This window comes from Larus michahellis, chromosome 3, assembly GCF_964199755.1.
Source record: "Larus michahellis chromosome 3, bLarMic1.1, whole genome shotgun sequence".
Lineage (NCBI taxonomy): Eukaryota > Metazoa > Chordata > Aves > Charadriiformes > Laridae > Larus > Larus michahellis.
The window spans coordinates 85968636-85990766 of NC_133898.1; the positions used below are offsets into that span (position 1 = coordinate 85968636).

General features: G+C 38.6%; 1 protein-coding gene across 1 annotated transcript in view; it reads left to right on the forward strand.

Moving 5' to 3' along the window:
- The window catches only part of SIM1 (SIM bHLH transcription factor 1), a 49259-nt gene that overhangs the window by 26104 nt on the left and 1024 nt on the right, over positions 1–22131 (forward strand). The window contains exons 9-10 of the mRNA XM_074578336.1: positions 11326–11491; positions 18828–19233. Coding sequence (XP_074434437.1) covers positions 11326–11491; positions 18828–19233 — 572 coding nt within the window. The remainder of the gene's footprint in view (positions 1–11325; positions 11492–18827; positions 19234–22131) is intronic.

The window sequence follows — 22131 nt, forward strand, 5'->3', positions numbered from 1 at the left end:
TGTTTTAGATTTGGGATGAGAAATACTGTTGATAGTGCACTAATGTTTTTGGTTGTTGTTAAACACTGAAGGCCTTTTCTGCTCCTCACACTGCCCTGCCAGCGAGTAGGCTGGGTGGATACAAGAAGTTGGGAGGGGACACAGCTGGAACAGCTGACCCCAACTCACCAAAGGGATATCCCGTGCCATGCGATGTCATGCTCAGTATATAAAGTTGGGGAAGAAGAAGGAAGTGGGAGACGTTTGGAGTTATGGTGTTTGTCTTCCCAAGTAATTGTTACGCGTGATGGACCCGTGCTTTTCTGGAGATGGCTGAACACCTGCCTACTGATGGGAAGCAGTGAATTAATTTATTGTTTTGCTTTGCTTGTGTGCACGGCTTTTGCTCTACCTATTGAACTGTCTTTATCTCAGCCCACAAGTTTTTCCTCACTTTTACTCTTCTGATTCTCTCCCCTGTTGCAACCTGGGGGAGTGAGTGAGCAGCTGCGTAGTTCTAGATTTCAGCTGGGGTTGAACAACCACGACATCAACCTAACTCAGGTACAAATAATGAAATGAGAAAACAGGTATATTAATTTGTAAAAAAGACTGAAAAGCCATTCTCCCCAAATGCCAAAGCCCACATACAAGTCCTTGCCTGTCTTCCTCCCTTTACCTCCTCTAAAATTTAAGCAAAGTAAAATTCAGTTGAAAAGCATTCAAGTGTCTTACCATGCTCGCTTTGTGGCCAGACAGTGGTCCTCAGGGGCAAAGTGCTCTTCCCTGGCCAAAGCTGACGAACTCTGGACAAGTGAATTAGCAAGACTTTCACTGTAGATAAATCTTGCTTCTTCTGAGGAAGGTGAAAGTCTTATGACAAGAAAGGGCTAATCTGATGAAAGAGAAGGTGATCTACTGTAAATGGGACCTCCTCACCAGATGGAGTTCATGAATCCTTTTGGACTTGACATACCTCTTCACTATGGGGCACAGCTGATCAGAAAAAGCAGGCTGGAATGATGGACAAGTATGTTATGAAGCATGCAGATAGGAAATTTCCCAGGGAGGAACAAACAGAATGAACATTAAACCATTTTTCAAGCACATTGTTTTTCTCAAATAAACTATTCCCAGATCACAGAAGATTATCCAAAAAGTCATAAAAGAAAATCTAACTAATTTTTTTAAGGGTTCACCTTAGGATCTTAGGAAGGTTGTCATAAGAAAAGCTTTAATTATGGGAAACATAGAGGAGTTGATAAAATCTGAAATATCAATAAATTAACTTTTACAGTAAGTTATTAAAAGTAATAATAGCAAATTGTCAGGACCACTCTTCACTGCACAGTTTCAAAGGAACTGAAGTATGAAATTGCTTAACTACTGTGGTATAGAGTGTAATTTAAGAACAGCTATACAGGATCAGACACATACTGGTAGTGACCATGGCAAATACTTTGGAAAGGGTTTAAAAATAGGACAAGCATGCAGTAATGCTTCCCTAGCACTTTCTCCCCGTCTTCAAGAAGTTCAAGTGTCTTCCTAGAAAGAGGTGAGATATTTTAGTGTATTAGCTATCAATGTTTTGTGTTTTTTTTTCTCCACAAATTTGTCTGTTTACTTTTTGAAACCATGTGAGTTTTTGCCAAGCTTAAGTAAAAGAGATAAAAAAGGGCTCCTTTTGTTGTGGAAGTGCCACCTTTTCATTCCTTTCATAGCCCGTACTTGCATTAGACGAACAAGTGAAAAACTGCTTCCTACTCATTTTCTCTGTGTCGCTCATAATTTACAGATCTTATTTTGTTTTCCCAGTCATCTCTCTCTCAGCCTGAGAAGTCTCCTTAATTGTTCCTCATAGAGAGGCTGTTCCAAGTCCATACCCTTGCTGTCCCACTCTGAGTTTTTTAGGTTTTCAGATGGGATGGTAAGAGTACAGAATATCTGAGGTGTCAGTGCATGAGGGGTTTGTGTACAGTATGAGGTATAATCCTCATTTTTGCAATCCTCCTTTACTGCATAATGATGCGATGATGTGCATTTTCTTACACGCAAGGCAGTCTGTGTTACCAGTGATCTCTCCGCAATGTGATGCATCTTTCGTTTGTGAAACTTCTCAGTTTAAGTGGTGAAACATATGAATTAGAGGATTATTCACCAAAATGGAGTTTAAGGCTACTAGTTTTAGAAACAAAAATCTGAAACTAGATTTTAAAGACCATACTTAAGCCCCACAGAGGAGAGTGCTGTGTATGCCCCTAATAACTCCGAGTCCATAGCTGCATAACTGTCTTTTGTGGTTTCTAAATACCCAGAAACAGGACTTTTATCCATCTTTTTGCCATCTTTTCAGTTACCATTACTTAAAAAACATAAAATAGTCAAATCTTGAAAGTATCTTGACTGTTTTAGCCCTTTTCCTTGCCATAAGGGGATAGAACCGGTATGAGGCTCTTACTCTGAAAAAGTGCCTTGATTTTAAAATGAAAACACCAAACATCCTTCATGAAAATCACGAGGAGCTACTTTTGGTTCTCCTTATTACACACTTAAAGTGCTACAGGAATCTTTAGGATTTAGAAACCTTTTAATTTATAATCTCTGCCAAAAAAAAATAATCAGCACCCTCTCAAATCCTTTTGTCCAAGCATATCATATACCTATCTAGTATGCTATTTCCAATAATTTCTGCTCAGTTAGGTACACAATAACAATGGTATTACATGTATTCAATCAAGTATTTTTATTCATAGAATATATCTCAAATTTATTTTAGCAGTTTAAATAAGTGAGTTTAATGTATATTTAGTCAAGCATTACAGTAGTAAGGGCTTAAGTAGATTAGAAATAAATGAATCCAATTAAAGAACATGTCTGTGAAATTTGATATGTCATAGGCATGAACGAACTGTTTGCACAGCAGCTGCAAAGAAATCATTAATGATTAACTATCTCAAAGAGGTTTAATCAAGGATAAATGGTATAGGACATAGTTAAAAACATTTGTGTTGAATACATGGAGATTCTGAAATAACAAAAACATGCTTTGCATCACAGTGACATGAGTACTAGTCTCGGGAAATGTATTTTTTTGTTATCTGTGGTAGACGTGCAGCTGAGAGTTAGCTTAGTAACATTAGCTATCATGCATTGATAACAGGAAATTCTTCCTTCCAACAAAAAGCTTAAGTTTAATAGGAGAGACAGACAAAGATATTTCACAAAAGAAATGTTTCCTACAAGAACACATTGTTATCCTCCCTTCCAGAGCTAATATTCGGCGAAGTTAAGGTAGGGATTCTCAGAAATGATCAGCACTGGGCTAAATGTGACCCTACCAAAACTAAAAGTCCCATTGGCCACCTTGAGGGCAAACTCAGGCCAAGGGCTTGCTAAAATCCTATGATAACATGATTTGTCCAGTGTGACACCAGTAGTCTGTGGGATGGTTGAGAGTTGAATCTGTATTACTTGGCTAATAGATCGGTGTCTTAAAGGTGTCAGTAATATTCAGGGTATATTTTTTAACACATAAAAATATTAAGGAGTCTGAGATGGGAAAATCTACCCTGTATAATAGCAGTCTGTTGCACTGTTGTCAGTCTGGCTTTCTGCAAAATAGGAACCGTCTTAGATAGGTGAGAATTTATGTCTATATGGCATTAATTCCTAAAGGGGTGCTGCGTACACGCACTTGCTGTTGCACTGAGGTGACATTGGTTTTTATGGAGTGGTTGAAAAGGAGTAGTTGGAAGAAAAAAAATCAGATTTTTAAAAGTCTCATTTAACAGACCTTTGGTTTATTCAGAAGTATTATTTTGAATGTGCAGGTGAATTTCAAGTAATGGAAAACCCCAAACAATTACAAAGTAGTCACCACAATAATTTAATAAAGGCTGACAGAATGGACATGAGTCATGGAGTTCTGCAATGTTTAACATGCCTTCAGATAAAGTATTCTTAACTATTTGGTGGCCATCCAAAAAAAAAAACCACAGCAAAAATCCTAACGTTGCAGGCTGTGTAATTCTAATCCAAATTTCTCATTATCAAACAGATTCTAATATATGCAAACATTTATAAAATCCTGCCAAATATATTTGTCCATTTAACTTGGCAAGCACTGAATATACATCAAACATGACTTTTAGCCAGTTGTGCTCCTAGGCACCTCACATTTGAAATAAATGTTACAGAATTAAATTCCGGTCATCATATTTTATTTATTTAAAGCATTTTTTCAGTGCTACCTCTAACTACAAATGGTAATTATATTCATATATAATTAGCCTAGGATGTCTTAGGCATTTTATTCACAAACAATAATAAATCCCTGGTGCATATTTTCATCTAGCAAATCTAGTAAATAAAGGCAAATACAGTGTACAAAGGGCTCCTTTTGGAGCCAGCGATGGCTAGGCATGCAGTTGGGAATGACAAACTGTACCTTCAGACTGCTGGAAACTCTGCCACACCATGATTATCTGGAGGGCAGGATGTTTTATTTAACTCCAACTGACAGTTAAATGATTGCATTCTGAGATGAGAAACCAATCAGGGAATATATACAATTTCTCTGACAGTATCCTCTAGACAAGAGGATATCCTCAGACATTTGTGTTAAAAGATCCGTGTAGGAAACTTTGTGCTTCAATTTTCCTGAATGTATCAAATCATTTAATTAAACTTCCTGGTTTGGGTTGCTCTGTCTTTAAAAGCCCATACAGGAACATGATCTCATGTACGTGTATCTCATGGCTGGAGAAGCTGTAAACTTTGACTCAACAAGACGTAAACAGCTACTGTGGCTTGTGCTATTTATGGAGATAAATGTGTGCCTTGAACTCAATGAAGGGATCCAATATACAGATCTCATACTTCTCCGAGCAGATGCATTGCTTGCCATTAAGGGTACTAATGATAAACAACCGCGTGAAAGATTTCTGGGGGGTATTTTCAATTACTTTGGTGAGCAATAGGTCAGGCCTATATGGGACTTTTCACTCGAGAAGCTTTAGAAGGGAGGGCTCCTAATATCATCCCAATAACTGATGGAAAAATCGAGGCAGGGAGTATCTCCGAGGTCACACCACTGAATGTCAGTGTAGTTTCGTAACAGTGAGGTTCAACGGCTTTTTTCCCACTTTGTCCCGAAATTTGTCTTCCTATATGAGCAAAGCGAAACCTCCTTATTTTGACTGGTTCTGGAAGATGCTAAAGGGTTTGCATACGCTCCTCCTGACAAGTCTCGTGAGCAGACTGAGGCCTTTGTAAACATTTCTGAGACACATTGTACATGAACAGAAGACACAGCAGACGAGGAAATTGTCTGTTTTGTTGTACCATCTGCTGATTTAGAAAGCCATGAAGATGACAAACAGCCAGAATCTGTTCTCTTTTCACTCATCTGCTGAACGGCGCTCTGTTAGCATTGCATGAGCTGGAGTGTGGAAATGTTAAAAGTTGCAGGCATTGTTTAAAAGCAGAAGAATGATACATTACAGTATTGTGGTCAGACATGCATGAGGAACTGCCAGACTTTTACCACCTTCATGGCTGATTTTAACTGAACTGCAACAACTCAGCAAAATAGGCTGAACATTGATGACATTAACACCTTTCGTTTAATCTCACAATTTCTATTCTGTGTTCTGTTAGACTGGCAGAAAATCTGACAAATATAATTTTTCTGATTTTTAGCTACAAGAAATGCAGAGTGCATATGCCCCTTTTAATAGATTTTTTCTTCATTTAAAGCTAGAGGAAATGATGAATGTGTATTACGTGTTCAATAGAAATAATAGTGCAACCAATTAAAATTACACCTTTCTCTTGCATGAGCAATGCTTTCCACTTTGCTTCAGTTGTGTGAATGATTGTACCCATGCTGTAGGAACGTGCTGCATTAAGATCATCTAATGCTTTTACTTTCAGCTTGTACTTCATTAATTACTTTAATATGTGTAAGGAATGACAAAGGTGTAGTTATCCAGTGTTTGTCAGGTTTAGGTGGTCACATGGTGCCTTTTTATTCTTTATTTGCTACGATTTCCAGTGACAGTATGATCCTTGCATATTGTTCAGACTATCAATTGAAAGATACCTCAGAATAAGAGTAAGATCTGTTTCCAGTTGCGTACTGATATTTTGATTGGTGCTGGAGAGAATGAGCTGAAATGCATTTCTGATCCAATGCTGGAACTTCACTAATGAAAACGGAGTTTCTGTGAATCTTCTTTAAGGTGTTTAAATTTAGTGTCTTTTGATGGAATTAAATACACTGTAAATATCTGCCTTATTGTTGCTTATATTCTCAGTCATTGCATGTATAGCTTATTCTTTCTTTCTGGCATGTTGTGGCATTAACATAAAAAGAAGCCAGTTCTTATGGTTTTTGCAGAGTTTTTCATGGGCTGAGCATTTTTTCCTCTTTTTTTTAAGGTTTTCTTCTTGTTTTGAAGGTTATGCTGCTTATGACTGTAGATATATAAGATCTCTGTTCTTGAGTGTCCTGGTTGTCCTTCTTAAGTTCTTTTGGTTGAATCTGGATACTTATTCTTCACTAATGGATGTCATTATTTTACTCCTTCCTCTGGATACATCCTGTTGAGCTGCTCTTTCTGTTTGAAAGCATTTTTCAGGGCTTAAATTCTTCTCTGTTCTATAGCCAACACTGTGTTTAAGTAGGGAATCTTGATATCTTCAAAACTGTTTGTGCTTTTAACACTCTAACGTTAATGTCTAGTCTCACTTGAGTGTTTAGATTTTGGTTAAAGTAGTCCCAAACGTCACCCTTTTACTTGAAAAAACACAGCTACAAAAAAGCCCAGCTTGTCTGTGCAGTTTTAGTTTGTCTTGGGCCACACTGTGCTCCCTGGGCCTCTGTCACTGATTCCAGCCTTTCCAACATTATTTCTAGCGATGCTGACTCACCCTTTCCTCATCTTTTTTCCTTCAAAAAGGCTGTGAAGAAAAACTCTCGGTTTTTTTCAGTTTCATGGTGAGGTCTATCCACACACTTAGTTGACATATTTGTGCAACCTCTATTTTTTTGCTGAGAATTCAGGTTTTGTGGTGCTCTGCTCCCTAACTGTTCTTTTTTGGGTCTATCTGCTAATGAGTCATTATGTCTTCCTCAACCTTTCATTAGACAGACTGTTGCCACCATGTTTCATGTTGCACATTTTGGCAGTGGCAGTAGGCAGAAAGTGTCTTCTAAAGCTGAATTGCAAGAACTCTTCATGCAAGTGTTGCAGACCCTGCTGGCATCCCAGTCATGTAAAAACAGATTGACTTCCTCTTCCAAATGCTTTTCTGCTTCAGCCTTTGTCCTTCTCTATCTATGCAGCTTGCTATAGCTAGATCCCTTTAGTAAAAAAAGCTTTGTACTTTCAGACTCTTTATTGCAGGGAAGCGCAGTTGGTACAGCCATCAATCCTTGTTTTTTCGTGATGCTAGCTCTAGTACATCAATAAGTGCTTTCAAAATTAGGGTCAAGCTTTATAATGGGCACTGGAAGACACAGAGGCATGGCACAGAGTGGAAATGCTTCTGGGAGTTAGACCTGAGAAGAAAATGGGAAGCAGCATATTGTAGCAAGAGGATTTTACGCTTTGTCTTCTTATTTCTTTTCGCTTACAGTGAAACGTGGTGATCCAGTCTGTAGGTGCCTAATACATTGACCATACTGGCCAGATTCTCATATGGGGGGGAGGGACAAGACAGAGGAGAAATAATACATTTTTGGAAGCATATGCTACCAAAAGCATATGCATCCAAGTTTTTTGAGGAGTCAAAGAGGACCTAGAATTTCCATCCAACTGTGGAACGAGTGGCTGTTTCCCATCATGAAAAGGTGGAGGTCTTCAATGTGTTTCCCTTTGCAAAGAAGCATCACTTTGGTCTTGTCTGGATTCAGTTTGATCCATCTGTTCTTCATTTAAGAGCTAATTTCCTGTAGTTATTCTGATGTTTTATAGTGATGATAGTTGCATCAGAAAATGAGATAAATAGTAGATTGTCAGCAACATACTGTTAGCAATTGAACACATGCCATATCACTCTCTCTCTCAGCAGTCTCATGTAGATAGATGTAGATTGTATGGATCCCTGTGGGATCCTGAAGGTGAGGACCTTGGAGGAAGAGGCTCGTATCCACCACCTTTTTTTGAATTACGTGTAGAACACAAGATGCAGTACTACCGTGTTGCTGGGACTGTGTAATGGAGGTTTCAGGTGTCTGAAAACAGGAATCTGCAGATTACAGTTTCATGGTTGGCGGAAGTTTTATAAATTACTCCAGGAAGTTGTCAGAATTTCCATCTGTAGTTTGTGTATCACTAGGAGTCCTGGTTCCTCTAGTCCTTTGCCTCACAGTGCATGTGGATATACTCAAATGTTTTAATTTCTTGGTGGAACATCTTCTGCATCTGACACTGAGACCACAGGACCCTTCCTCCGTGTTTTCTTTGTTTTTTTTTTTTTTTTTTTTTTTTTTAACTTCTGGTATTTATCTTGGCCTGTTACTATTGGTGTTCTGGTGTCTATCTTGTCTCTTCTGAAGGGTAGCTGTGCTCGGATAGGGTTGAGAGAGTATTGAATCATGCCTTGGTGATGTAAAAAAATTCAAGTGTTTCATCTGCAAGGAGAGTACAGATGTGTTCTTTTTCTAAGGGGAAATTTTGCATTCGGCAGCAAGAAGTTCAGATAGATTTCTTCTTATCCTTTGTTTAATGATATTACTGTCTAAGCAATTGTCTGCAATAACAACTTGTGGTGTTTATTCTAATGTGTGGTGTTCTGGGGGGGTGACTGCTCAACATAACAATACCAAGGACTTGGAAAAGTAACACATAACGGCATGCAAGGTTTTGGGTGGCCTGATTTGCCTGGTTTTGTTTAGATTCCTGTGCCCTAGAAGTTTTGTGCAGTGTAGTCTCTGTGATTCGAATGCTTGGTGCTTGCACAGAGCATAACAGCAGGCAAGTAGTGTTGGAGTGACAGTCTGTGGTCTGAATACTGGAGTCATCTTTCAACCCATTTTTTAAAACTCTTCCACTGACATGAGAAAGCAGCAGACTGTTACAGGGTGGTGTACACCAGAGATGGGGAGGTAATGGCAAGAGTGCAGAACTACAGGTTCTCCAGCAAAAAGGGAGGCAAAAGGGTTGGCAGGTTTATAAATGAAACAGGACCTCCTCATATCCCTAAGGCTGTGAGCAATTTATCTGCTTAGTTTTGACTAATTTTCATTTCTGGAGGCAACACTTTCTGAATCTGACACTGAGACCTTTCCTTTTCTTATAATCGCATAGTCAGAGGGAATGTGTATATCAGGATGAGACTGATACTTTTTTTCAGGACTATTGATAATATCTTATGCTACTGTAGTAGTTAAATATGAAGATTAATTAACGTCCTTTCTTTCTGATGTTTTGTATAACATAAAGATAATTTGGTAGACTCAATTATGGAGACAGATGCTTTGCATATCAAGTCAAGGTGTCTGGATGGAAATTCTGAGGGTAACCACGGGAAAGATTAATGGTTTCGAAATGTGTGGATGAGCCTTACCTGTCAAATAGGCCAAAGCAAATCCCTACATTCAGATGCTTTGACTGCAGGCAGGATATTTGAAATGCAAATATTAAAGCAGAGGCCTATCTTTATTGCAGCCAAAATTTGAAGAAATGACCTCATTAAGAAGTAATTTCGCATTACAAAACATTAATTATACTTGTCCAATCTCTGTCTACTATTGACTGGAAACAGTGAAATCAGCATAGCTCTAATGTCAGTGATTCATTTTCATGTGTTATATATACATGGATATGTATACATTGTCTGCATTGCCGAAAAAACTAAGCCTCTTCAACCAACAAGTTTGTTGTTTATCACGTGCAAAAAAATTTTAGCATAGAACTACCATGAATTAATTTATCTGTTCTGCAGATTTATCTGTGGCATTCAAAGATTCACCCTATTTCATTTATTTCACTAATTTATCCAGTTTATCCTTCTGCCCCTGACTTTTGTCTGAAAACATTTCAGTGGCCTAAACTGTGATATGCTCAGTTTGTGGTGCAGTTTCTTTCTAAAAACTGTTAGACTTTCATGGCTTACATCAATATATGTGTGATTATAGAGCAAGATATGGTTGCTAAAGCTGGGTGAATAATTTATTATTAATATAATGCATTAAGGATGAGTCTTTAGGATTAGATGGAGCATGGGGTAATGTGTGAATGAATATGTTGCCTCCTTGACTGCATAAGAGAAGAATTATTCTTCCCTTGCTCTCCTACTTCTCTGCTGATTAACACAAAGGAAGAGAAAAGCCATGAATCCTTCCTCTTTTCCTCCAGGTAGGTAGGTCAGGAAGAAACTCTTGCTTCATTCTCTTTTAATAAATCATTGTCCGAATAGGTTCCGTATGACTACATGAAAGCTGGAGAGCTCATTTCTTACTCCCCCGGGTATCAGCAGACATGCAGATGTGTAGAGAGGGGTGCAGACTAGTGCATATGCCCCGTTATGCTTAGTGAGACGTTGTGAATAATGCCAGCTTTCCTTACTTTTATGTGTTAGAAAGTTTGAAGAAACTAACACTGAACTTCACAAACTGCCATTATATGTAGCTCCCCGTAGAAAACCTCTAGTGTCTTGTGAGTGGGGGTCAGACCATTTGAATCACAAGATTTGTATTTATTTAGCTGTTTTCTCTGACTGGTAAAGTCTTTCAGTATAAGAAACTTCAAACAGAGGAGTAAACAATTCTAAGACACATAGAAGAAGAAAAATTCAAAAATTTGCACTGATTGCCTGGAACCCTGTAAACAATGAAAAATATAACCTTAATGATGAAGTGTTTTCCATTAAAAAAGAACGCTTTGTTCAATTTATTTAGACATCTACGTAGACTGTTATGTTCACCCCCCCACACGCATGAACACACACATGTAGACACAGGTGGTAAGTTTGTAGTTGTACAGTTAAAGGAGTTTTGAAGAAAATGTATCCTATTTACTGCTTAGCTATGTGACCAATGCGGAAATGTAATATAAATCTTAGAAATGTCCATCCCATTGGTTTTTATTACTAAAGAAAGTAGATCAGGATGATAACAGTTGGATGCAAAAAGCAATCATATTTTCAGTATAAAAATAGTGCTATTGTTTAGTAAGCTATACTACTTAAATGTATCAGGGGGTTATACTGACTGGCCTTGGATGGTTTTATTCTTTTTCCTTAAAAATATCTTTTGTTTCCACCTCCTGCTAAGAAGGAAGGAATGTTTCCCATTAAGATATGAAGTGAGTTTGTTTTTCACTTTCACCTTTTATATAGGGATACTGAATATAAAGGACTACAGCTCTCTTTGGATCAGGTCACTGCTACCAAGCCGGCATTCTCATACGCAAACTCAACTCCGACCATAACGGATAATAGAAAGGGAAGCAAATCTCGCCTCTCGAGCACAAAGTCAAAATCAAGGACATCGCCATACCCACAGGTAGTTGTCTTTGAAAAACAAAATTACATCTTTCTGAATATCTTGATTTCAACTGCTATTTTATCCATGTAATTAGAACAGGTCAAAGAACATGATACTCAATGGGAATAAAGGACAACAGGTTCTAAGATCTTGAGACAGGAATATGTTTCTTTAAATGGTTTCTAAAAAGCTGGAAACATGTTTCAGCATGCATAATAAATCATTTTCAATAACAATAACAGCATAGGGCTCAGACTTAATGAGGAGCGGACAGAAGGACAAGCGAAAATGTTGGTTTTGAAATACTTGGTATGAGAGGATTGTGAGTTTTGCCATTTGAGAAAGCTTGCTTTTCTTACTTACTCTTTACTAATTCCAACATATCTAGAGAGCTGCCAGATGTTTGACAGCAGTTTAGTACCGAAATCTTAGTCAGAAGGGCTGAGTTTTGAGGAGGGAAAGCAACAAGCTAACTTGCTGAACTGGAAAAAGAAAGTTTATGTATGTAGAAAGCTTTGAAAGGGAGAAAGCACTAGGAGGTGGCCACTGGCGTCAGTAGACTTTAATTTCCCAGATTTCATTTTCAGGCCTAATGTGTGAGGAACGTGTCCCCCTTCGGAGAATGGACCAGACTTGAACTGGAGCTTACCTAATACATTTCTGCGGACAATGAAACTGCACTTGCATACTTACATTGTCAACCCTTTAGCTCAAATAAATGTTTGTTGAAATAACCATTATGTTAACTAAATAATGATGCAAGTCTTACTGCCCTTATGCCACCACACAGTGGACATAAATGTATGCATTCATGATTGAAGAGCTATGTATTTTTAAAGAGTCCAGGTCAATATTTAGTTGATAATGACCTTGATGGCTACAGTTTCTCTGCAGGCACAATGGTTTCTAATCTGACCTCTAAGAGTGTACAATGTGAGCCCAAGTGTCTACATCGCTTCCTTGTTTTCTTTTGTTTTCCCCTCAAAACTACCCAGGGTAAGAATTTCAGTTAAATAACATCTGCTTTTGGCACAGGGGCTATTCAACTGAGCACCTTGATATGAACTCAGATTCTTAATTTTAAAAATCTAATTTTGCCAAAGATTGTTATGGCTCTTGTTGTTTAATCATTTGTTCATATGCATTTCTGTGGGTTGTTAAAGAAGAGTCTTTCTCTTGAATGTCCTACACCAAAAAATTGTAATAAAACTGCTTTAAAGAATCGGGAAATATACCTATAATTAATTCTAAATTAGATTTTTAAGATTACTATCTTTGATTTATTGAAATTGCCCTTCATCTCCCCTTACACAGTCCTTTCAGAAGTCCTCATTTGCTAGCAGGACAGTTCTAACTGAAGACCTGTAATCCTCTCACATCAATCTGCTTTCTGAAAGTGCGACTTTCATCAGTACTTCCTTATTCTCTCTGCCACCAGAAAAAGTCCTGACCTGGCAGTGCAGCGTTGAGATCGTTGGTTTATCAGGGATTGTGGTCTGAAAGCTCAGGACATTTAGTTTTCAGTTTTGCTTTGCATCCTTGTTACCAGCTGCCTGGTAGTAAAGTCACAGATTTCATCATTCAAAAAGAAGCAGCTGTGCTGGTTGCCAATATCTTGAAAAACGGTCATACCGTTCATTGTAGCACATCACCACAAGCGACGTTGGCAGCTTGGCTTTGCAGCCCTCTCATCCTTCTCCACCACTGAATAAACTGTTGAAAGACTAAGAAAAGCTGTTGTGAAGAACATGCAGCAGGTGGTATGGCCTGTGTCCCACGTAATTTGCCAGTTCAGTTGCAGAGAATTAGAGTGTGACTCAAAGCTATGGCTGAAAAGTGAGGCCATGGGTTTTGGCTTACACAGGAGCCTGAGTTTTGGTGGAGGAAGGAAGCAGGAGGTTTATTAGTAAAATAATGGCAGCGGGGCACAGTATTTCTTAAAGTTAAGAGCACTTAGGAGATTTTAAATGTATGTAACGTCTTTTTCTTTTTTTTTTTTTCTTTTCCCCTTACCGTTTACTTTGCTTCACTCTTGAAGAGAAAAGGGAATCATATGCTTTATTGGGTGATGACTGAGCATCCTCTCCCTTGCCAGCTGTGTGCCCCTAGGAGAGCTACACGAGTTGTGAACTGTATGAAAACCAAGTTCATAAATTTCAGCGGAATGCTTACCACCAAGGCAAAAGGTGGATGTTTTAGTCACCTAAGACAGTGTTAATGTTTTTTACCTCAAATCTTGTGCAGAAGGAGACATAGTGTAGACTCTTTAAACAAAAACTGAGTTTGTTAAATTGCAGGCATTTGTCAGCATCTGATTGACACGGACTGACGTTAGTGCAGGTGGCTAGTGGGATCTGTGAAAACAGCCCCAGGCAGGGGAAGGGCAAGCAGAGAGGAGAGCAACCCAAAATTCATGACACAGCTGCAAGATTTGCACAGACGCTTTGAACAGTGGTCTTCTAGTCCTCTTCTACCAGAGAGGTGGAGAGCTGAAAGAGGAGGATAAAAACCGGGAGAGATGAAGATTTGCAGAAAAAGGAAATCGTGAGTTGGTTAAAAGATGCCTGTAGTATTCCCCCATAATAATAATCATTGTGAGGTGCTCACAAAATCTAGCCCTGGACCTCATTTATTTTGTGTTCCCAAAAGCTAGCCCTGGACCTCATTTATTCTGTACACAGGAAATAACAGCAAGATTGGAAAAACATTTTAATTGTGATCATCTGAACAACTGCTTTGGAGTTTAATCTTCCATTAATGATGATTGTTTAAAGAAAAGATTTAAAATTGTCTGTTGTCTGCCTCTAATGGGAATGTTTTATGGTCAGATCTGGATAAACATTTATTGCTTCATAACTCATTTTAGTTCTTGGGTAAAGATTATATATATATAAAAAGAATGCACGCATATAAGTAAGGATGTACCCAAGAGCCGTTGGATGGAGGCTTTGATGCGTGCTTACAGCATGCATGAGTTTTTGGAAGTAGAGCCTTCTCTAGTAGATGTATATTATACACCTGATTTTGCAGGTAAATTGATTTTATAACTCCTTTAAACAGATAATCTGGATTAATTCTGCAATCCACCTCTATTTGGGCTTATCACCCAATGGAGTAAAGATAATAGAATCAGGCTGAATTCTAGTCAGCCTTTTTTTTTGTTGTTTCTCTTTTCATTTCTTCCTGTAGCCTAAAGCTTTGGCAACTTCCAGTGTATTCAAAAGCAAAGCAAACCCCTCTTTTTATAGTAAACATAACTCCTGATCTGGTGAAGAGTCACCAGCAGTGGGGGTTATTTTAATGGACATGCTGTATTACTTTAATCTAAGCCTTTCACCATCTGTTCTCCCTATAATAGTGAATGCAAAAAGAACATATTTTACATTTCAGGATTACATTAGTAAAAAGTAAGATAAAAGTGATTTAAAAGCATGCATATGTTCTTAGTACAATGCAGCCTGCATCTGTGATGTTTTTTCTCATGGTTAAGACACAAATCAAGAGGGAAGCTGCTAATGCTGATGTAGTGAAAGTTTTTCATGGAAAAGAGGACTCTGAGAGGGTTTCACTATATATTTAATGTTTATAATGATAAAAACCTGAGTAGGCTGCCAGAAAATTAGATATCTATAACATCTATTGTTTGAACATCTGGCACGGTGTGTGGAGCAGGCTGACGTTGCTGCGTATGACAGGATGAGTGCTCAGGCCAGCGAGACACCTGTAGGAATGGAAGGTCAGGCAAAAGAAAATCACCTGAGAAATATTAAATTGTCTGCTGGCCTAATACATTCCCATGGGCTTTTGTAAAGTAAGCTTTTCTTAGACATGGAATTTATATTTTCCTATTTCCTTCCCCCTACAGCCCTCCTGAAGTTTTTCTTGGAGTGAAAATAGCATCAGTGATGGCCTGTAGAAAGGGGCTTTCTCTGTCAGCGCTAATCCCGCTGGTGTGCTGTCGCTGTGATGGTACACTGGGTTAGCAGTCTGGAAGACATTTCTAGTATCTGGAGGTGGCAATTCAGTTTCCAAGAACCAGCTGGAGGACCATTTAATTTATTTATTGTTGTTATTTATGCCAGAAGACAATTCAGAAATCACCTGAGGGGATTTCAGGTGTTGCTTGTCTGAAGTTCTTTATCATGTTTAAATGCTGTCTGCTGGTTAAACTTTGTCAAAAACCCGAAAATAATAAATCCTGCCTGATACGAGTCAGAAGGCAAAACTTAGCAGGAAGGAAAACATTTCTGGTGAAGCAGGACTGGGATTGAAAAAAAAAAAAATATTTTCACTACTTTTAACTGGCCATAATTGTAATTATTTATGATTCCTTTTTCTATGGTCTTTCATCACTTGGCATATGGGAGCCTAATTCTGACTTGAGAGATAGTGTTTCTACTCCCGTTTCAGTAAAGCAGTGTCTTTGATCATCCTTTCATTTCTCCCCCCCCATCAACATGTCACACATGCCCGTATTTGGAGTGTCCACCTGTCAACATCGGATTCCCAGAAGAGGCAGCAATAGGACTGCAGTGGTCGAGGCAGCCTGATGATGCCCAAGAGAGATGTGATTAGCTTTAAAGGGAATTAGACGTATTTTTGGCCTATGTCTGCTTATGTTGTACCTTAAGAATAAGCAGTCGTGTCAGACCTTCGTAGACAACGTGGGCCACAAGCAATTCACTGTGTTAATTTAATTCTGTCCGTGGCCTAGCAGCTGCTATGGGTCAGATCTCAAATAATCATCGTTTACATCAAGTACAAAGAATATGCATGAAGTATTGTTGGTCTTGACTACATGGCTACATGACATTACATGGTGCATTTCTGATATAATGAACATGTACCCTTGGAAATGGTTTCCCTTTCTTTAAGAAAAGTGCACAAAGGCCTGTGCAATTGAATCCTCTGTGTCTAGGTTCAAGATAAACAAACAAACAAAAAAATTGAGCAAGTTTTCAGTTAAATGGACAAATTCCCTCCAAGCAAAGTTATGTTGGACCCTGAGGTGTCCTTAGAGACAGAGATCTAACAGAAGAATATCTATTAGAGCTAAATGAAATTAAGAGTTTTCAGTTTGAAAGAATCTTTAGCATTTATTATCATCATAAATTGTCCAAAAAGTGAAATTTCATTATAATATTATTAGAAATTAATTTTCCTTGTCCTCCTCATGAAAGAAATATATAATATGAGTTTTGGTTTTAATAAGGAAATAAATGAACTTTTAACTTTTTATACTTACATTTATTCTTATATTATCTTATATTTCAGCTTAACTTTTTAAATTAAATTTTTAAATTATGAAAGTCAAACCCAAAAAGAGCACTAAAAATAATTCTAAAATTAAGAATAGGTACAAAAGTAGTTTTCCTTTTGTGAATTTCCATTTTAACTAAAATTTAATAGTCAAAATCTTGTTGATAATTTCTAATTTTTTAATTGGAAACTTCATTTTTTCTGTATATTTTTGTCAAAAAGTTTAAAATACTGTAGATATTTGAGAAGATATCTTTGTGACTAAGTAGTTTGAAGACATTAGATCTGAAAGGATAATAGAAGAGTTAGATGTTCCAGTTGGTTGCATAACACTGTGATGGCTGAATAAAGTTCCTAGTTAACGTATTCTGAATTACTGGCATTTAAAAGAACTCTTTTGAGGCTCTGTAACTATCTTAAATCCATGCAAAATCAGATTTATCCATTCATCTCCATTCTCTTGAAATGGATATGGTGGTACTACCTTGCTGACCCCCTCCATATCTACTGGTAGACTTTTTGCCTACGGGTATTCTTCTGACAATTTATAACAAAATACAATCGATCTCCTCAAAGCCGTGACCCTTTCTTTCTTTTCTTTACATAACCTATCATGTTAATAAACAGTATTCACAAATATAAACTGGAATACTGAAGAAATACCCAATTAAATGCCAAAACTGAAGTAGTTCCACTACTGATGTTGCACAGATGGTTTAAGTTTCTGTAAGTCAAACATCTGGTCAGTACTTTCGATTGGTAAGTGCATAAAACCTTGATCCTGGCTGATAATGAGGAGTTTCATAGCAACTCAATCTAATGAAAAGGAAGGTAAGCTTATGTTTTCAGGAGAGAGGCCTAATGCCTATTAAAAGAAAAGGCAGAGTGGGCATCTGGAAGGTGAGTGACAGAATGAGAGAATTCCAAGTTTTCATGTTGTAATACATTGATTTGTGACACGAGTGTGCAGTACTGAAGAGGTGAGCATGTACAGCTTTGGTCTCATCCCAATCCATAATCACGGGTGAAATTGATTTAAAGATGTTCCATGAAGTTTGACAGTCCCAATAAATAAAAAGTTTTAAAAATGAGATAGCTAAATCCTAGGAGGTTTAATAAGCATTCTTTTTTTTTTTCTTTCTTTCCTCAAAAGTATCTAAAATTTTGAAACGTTCATTATGAATATCTAGAAATCTGTGACATTTAACTTAACCCTTTCTTCTCCCTAAACAAATGCCCATGCTCCTATTCTGTCTACTTTTCCAACTGCCTGCTAGTCGCTTCTGTGTTGGGAGAGCCCTGCTTAAGCTGGGGTGCCAAATGCCCACTCTGCCTGCTTTGGCTAACAATCACCTTTTCTGGCAAATAGTTTCTGGATTTTCCTTGCTGCCACATTGCAACAGAGCTGTGATTTTTACCTTCTTACTGATCTGCCATCACTTCAGAGCTCTACTCTGTAGTACTTTTGGTAGTCCCAGAATCTACAGGAGGCTTCCTTTTCTTTACTAACAGGAGGAAAGAAGTTCCCAGATACCACTCCAGGTAAGAAAAAAAAAATCCAACAACAAACAATATATGAGGAAGAGTGAGGGAACCCTTAGAAAAAGAACTTTAACAACTCAAAATACATTCAGTTCCTCCTTTAACAGCTTGAAATACACTCAGTTCCAATTTGGCATGCAAGAAAGCTCCAGGAGCGGTGTAATTTCAGTCCCTGTTGAAAGTGTTTTACCGAGGAGTGTTGGAGCACCATTCCTGAGCACAAGCACTAAGTTTCAAAGCAATAAGAAAAACCTGGACATATTAAAAAAATATTGAATTGCAACATTGATGTTGCTGAGCCTAATATTACACATCATAAAGGAGATGGGTCGACATGGCATGTTTTAGACTTTCACGAGGTCTGTCCTGTCATCTGTGAGCTCATTACAGACTGTTGTACAGGGAAGGACTAGGACTGCAATCAGAAGGTGCAGACGTGTGGGCTCGCTCACAAAAACCACCCTGTTGCATGCACACTCCGGCTTTTCAGTGCCGTTACTTGCAGATTTCACCCAGGCGTAGTAATTTCCCCGCTGCTTCTCCTGTTTTGCAGTATTCTGGATTTCACACCGAGAGATCTGAGTCTGACCATGAGAGCCAGTGGGGCGGGAGCCCCCTGACCGATACGGCTTCTCCCCAGCTCCTGGAGCCCTCGGACAGACCGAGCTCCCAGCACCATGATGTCTCCTGTGCCTACAGACAGTACTCAGACCGCAGTGCTCTCTGCTACGGTTTTACGCTCGACCACTCCAGGCTGACCGATGACAGACATTTCCATACTCAGGCCTGTGAAGGAGGCAGATGCGAAGCCGGCCGGTATTTCCTTGGCACGCCACAGCCGGGAAGGGAGAGCTGGTGGGGTTCTCGTTCAGCGTTGCCTCTGACGAAGTCGTCCCCTGAGAGCAGAGAAGCGTATGAAAACAGTATGCCCCACATAACTTCGGTGCACAGGATTCATGGTAAGAGATAACAAGGATTTGCAGAAGTGGCAGCATCTCAGATAAAGCAACATGACATAAACATGCAGCTGTTTATGTGAGAGACAGAAAATGAGAGAGACTCTTGATGCATGCCCTTGTCTCAGAGATCACATCTACGGAGATGAGGAATACTTACAGTTCAATTTGAGTTTGACAGTCTGGTTTATGTGCAGAAAAAATATAATTTGTTGTATATTTTTTAGTTTGTGAAATTAAGGTGGGAATATCTGACTGGTGAGCTCTTAAGGATGATCTTAAAAATATGAACAAATTTATACACTTGAAAGAAATGTGTAATTTCTTTGGCTTAATATCAAACTACTTTGGATGGAATATATTTAGCACAAAATTAGTTAAAAATAAACCTAAGATGGATATTAAGAAACCTTTAAAGTCTTTGGAGAAACTGTTCTCCAAATTACTTTTTTTCTCTGCACTGGTTATTACTAGATTTGCTATTTTGCTGTTTCTTTTTATTTAAAATTGGCAATTCAAATTAACATTTGCTTTTGGTTTCAGACATTTTATCCTCAGCTATAATTTTTAGTCAATTTGAGTCTCTCCGTCCTTCCAGCACCAAGCCTGAAGCCTTGCTTGGTGTCTGGGAGGTTGTAACCTCAGCACATTAGCAGATCTTCAGAGGCTGAAACTGATCAAGAATCCAAGTGAAAGGCTGATCTTAGGTTTGGAAAAATCCAAAGGTCCTTGAATTTAAAGGGTAGGCTAAAAGTTGAAAGACTGCAACTGACCCAAAAATCAGAGTTTGAGATTGTAAGGATAGATGCAGAATTAAAAAAAATGCTTTTCTACTAAAATAATCTGTCAAAACATAGGTTGTATCTGAAGAAATCCTAAAAGCTAATTACATTAGTACCATTCCATTGACTTGCAGAATGAGGCTTTGGAAATAAAAAAACCCCAAACCTGTATTATTTTACTTCAATCCTAGGAAAATTATGCTGAAAATAGAAGAATGATTAAATATCAAGTTCTAGGAAATACATTCAGAGGAAAAATGAGGAAAGAAAAGGATGCCTACATTTTGCTGATGAATACTGTTCTCCACTTTTCCTGTGAGAACAAAGTTCCTTCCAAGTGTCTGTTCTGTACTTCTGTCATACTTGGTTTTCCTCTATCTTCTGCTTCTCCAAAAAAGAGAAATGAGCAGAATATGATAATTTTGCTGGCAAGTTTTATGCATGGTAATTCTTACAGAGCATAGAAAGATAGTAACATAGAAATATTATACAATGCAAAAGTGTTAAATATTTATTCCGTACTTTTATCAAGGATAATCAATCAAATGGATAATATAATTTGATTTTAGTTTGTTCCTTGGTTTTGCTGCAATTCCAGCTGCTGCAGTTATTTTCTTTAGTGTATCGGGTCTTACATGTTTCAGTGGGCCTTCAGTCTGCATGTAGCTTTGGGATTAAAACTTGACACGTTTGTCTCAGTTGAGAGGAACACTTCAGCTTCCCTTGCAAATGTGCCATTTTCATTTAGATTTAGGCAGTTCCAAACCTTGGCCTTTCACAATTGAAACTCTTTTTTGACAATGGTATGTGAATGTTGCTGTCAGAGAAGTTTATTTGGGCAGAAGACATTTTCTTCCCTTTCTGTTCTTCTAATGCGTCTTCTGGTAGTTCTGGCTTAGAGTCACCTTACAATAATGACAATTCGCTGACCAGTATGGCAGGCCCTGAATATTGCATGTGAGCCCATGTGTTTCTGGTCACCCTCATGAAGTCTGGGGCACTGTAAGTATGGTCTGTGCAGTGGGACAAACAGAGCATGTGGTTTAGAGCCATGGCTGACCAGGTCCCCAGAGAGTCATGGCGTGCCTGACACACTGCCTGCTCTGGTGGCTGGAGATCCCTTCAACCTCCAGGCCCTGCCATTTTGGGCCCAGACCTTAAGAGAATGTGAAGGATAAAATTATGCTTGTGAGATACTTGCACCTACAAAGGGCAGGATATGTTTATTATGAAAGCTCATCACTGATTTTTTAAAGAACTCTGCAATGCAGTGGTAGCGATCTGCCACCCAAACAGACCCGTAGCCCTTGACCCAACACAAAACAGGGGCTCTAGTCTGAGAATGGTTTTCCTTTGAGGAGTTCTGTCAATCAATGGGCCTCATCCCCAAAGAAGACTTTGTATGTGCTGAGGCAAAGGCATCATTAAGTCATTTGTGCAAATCCAACACATGCCCTCCTGCAGGCACATATCTCTTCAAATCCTTTATTAAGCTCTTTATTATAGTGTGGTCTTAGTTGGCTGTTCAGGTGTGGGGGTCACTCACTTTCTTCCTAGAGAGGACTGACAGGTCTGATTCTGTCCTTTCAGCTACGTGCAAGCTGAACACCTTCTCTAGTACGTCTATAGGTCTTATTATTTAGACAGAGGTAAAAATAGTTATATTTTCCTATTCTAAAAGTTTTATACACCAAATATTTATGTGTTGGGATATGAGATCACATTTTCCCAGCAACTCTGTCTGTGAGCTATGTGTTCTTATGCTTCTAAAGAATAACTGCTTCATTCCTTCTGTTTATTTATTGCTGTGTAACCCGCATAAAGTCACCACGGGGCCACAGACTATTCCACAATGATTTCTTTCTCTATGTTTTAGCTCCTGGAAAGGGCTAAGAAGACACGCTGGAGTCACGTACACTTGTAATTCCTTGAGATTTTTGTTTTCACCATGGTCCCAATTCACTCAGACTTTTGATGCAAAGAGGTAGCGAGGGGTCAGGGGCCTGAACATCGGTGTTGTGGGCACTTCAACCTGCCCTAGGGTACCCTGCCTGGTCTCTAGCTGCTCCAGGAGACACGGAGTTCCTGTAGAGTTGGTGCTGTATCTGCTGGGCCTATG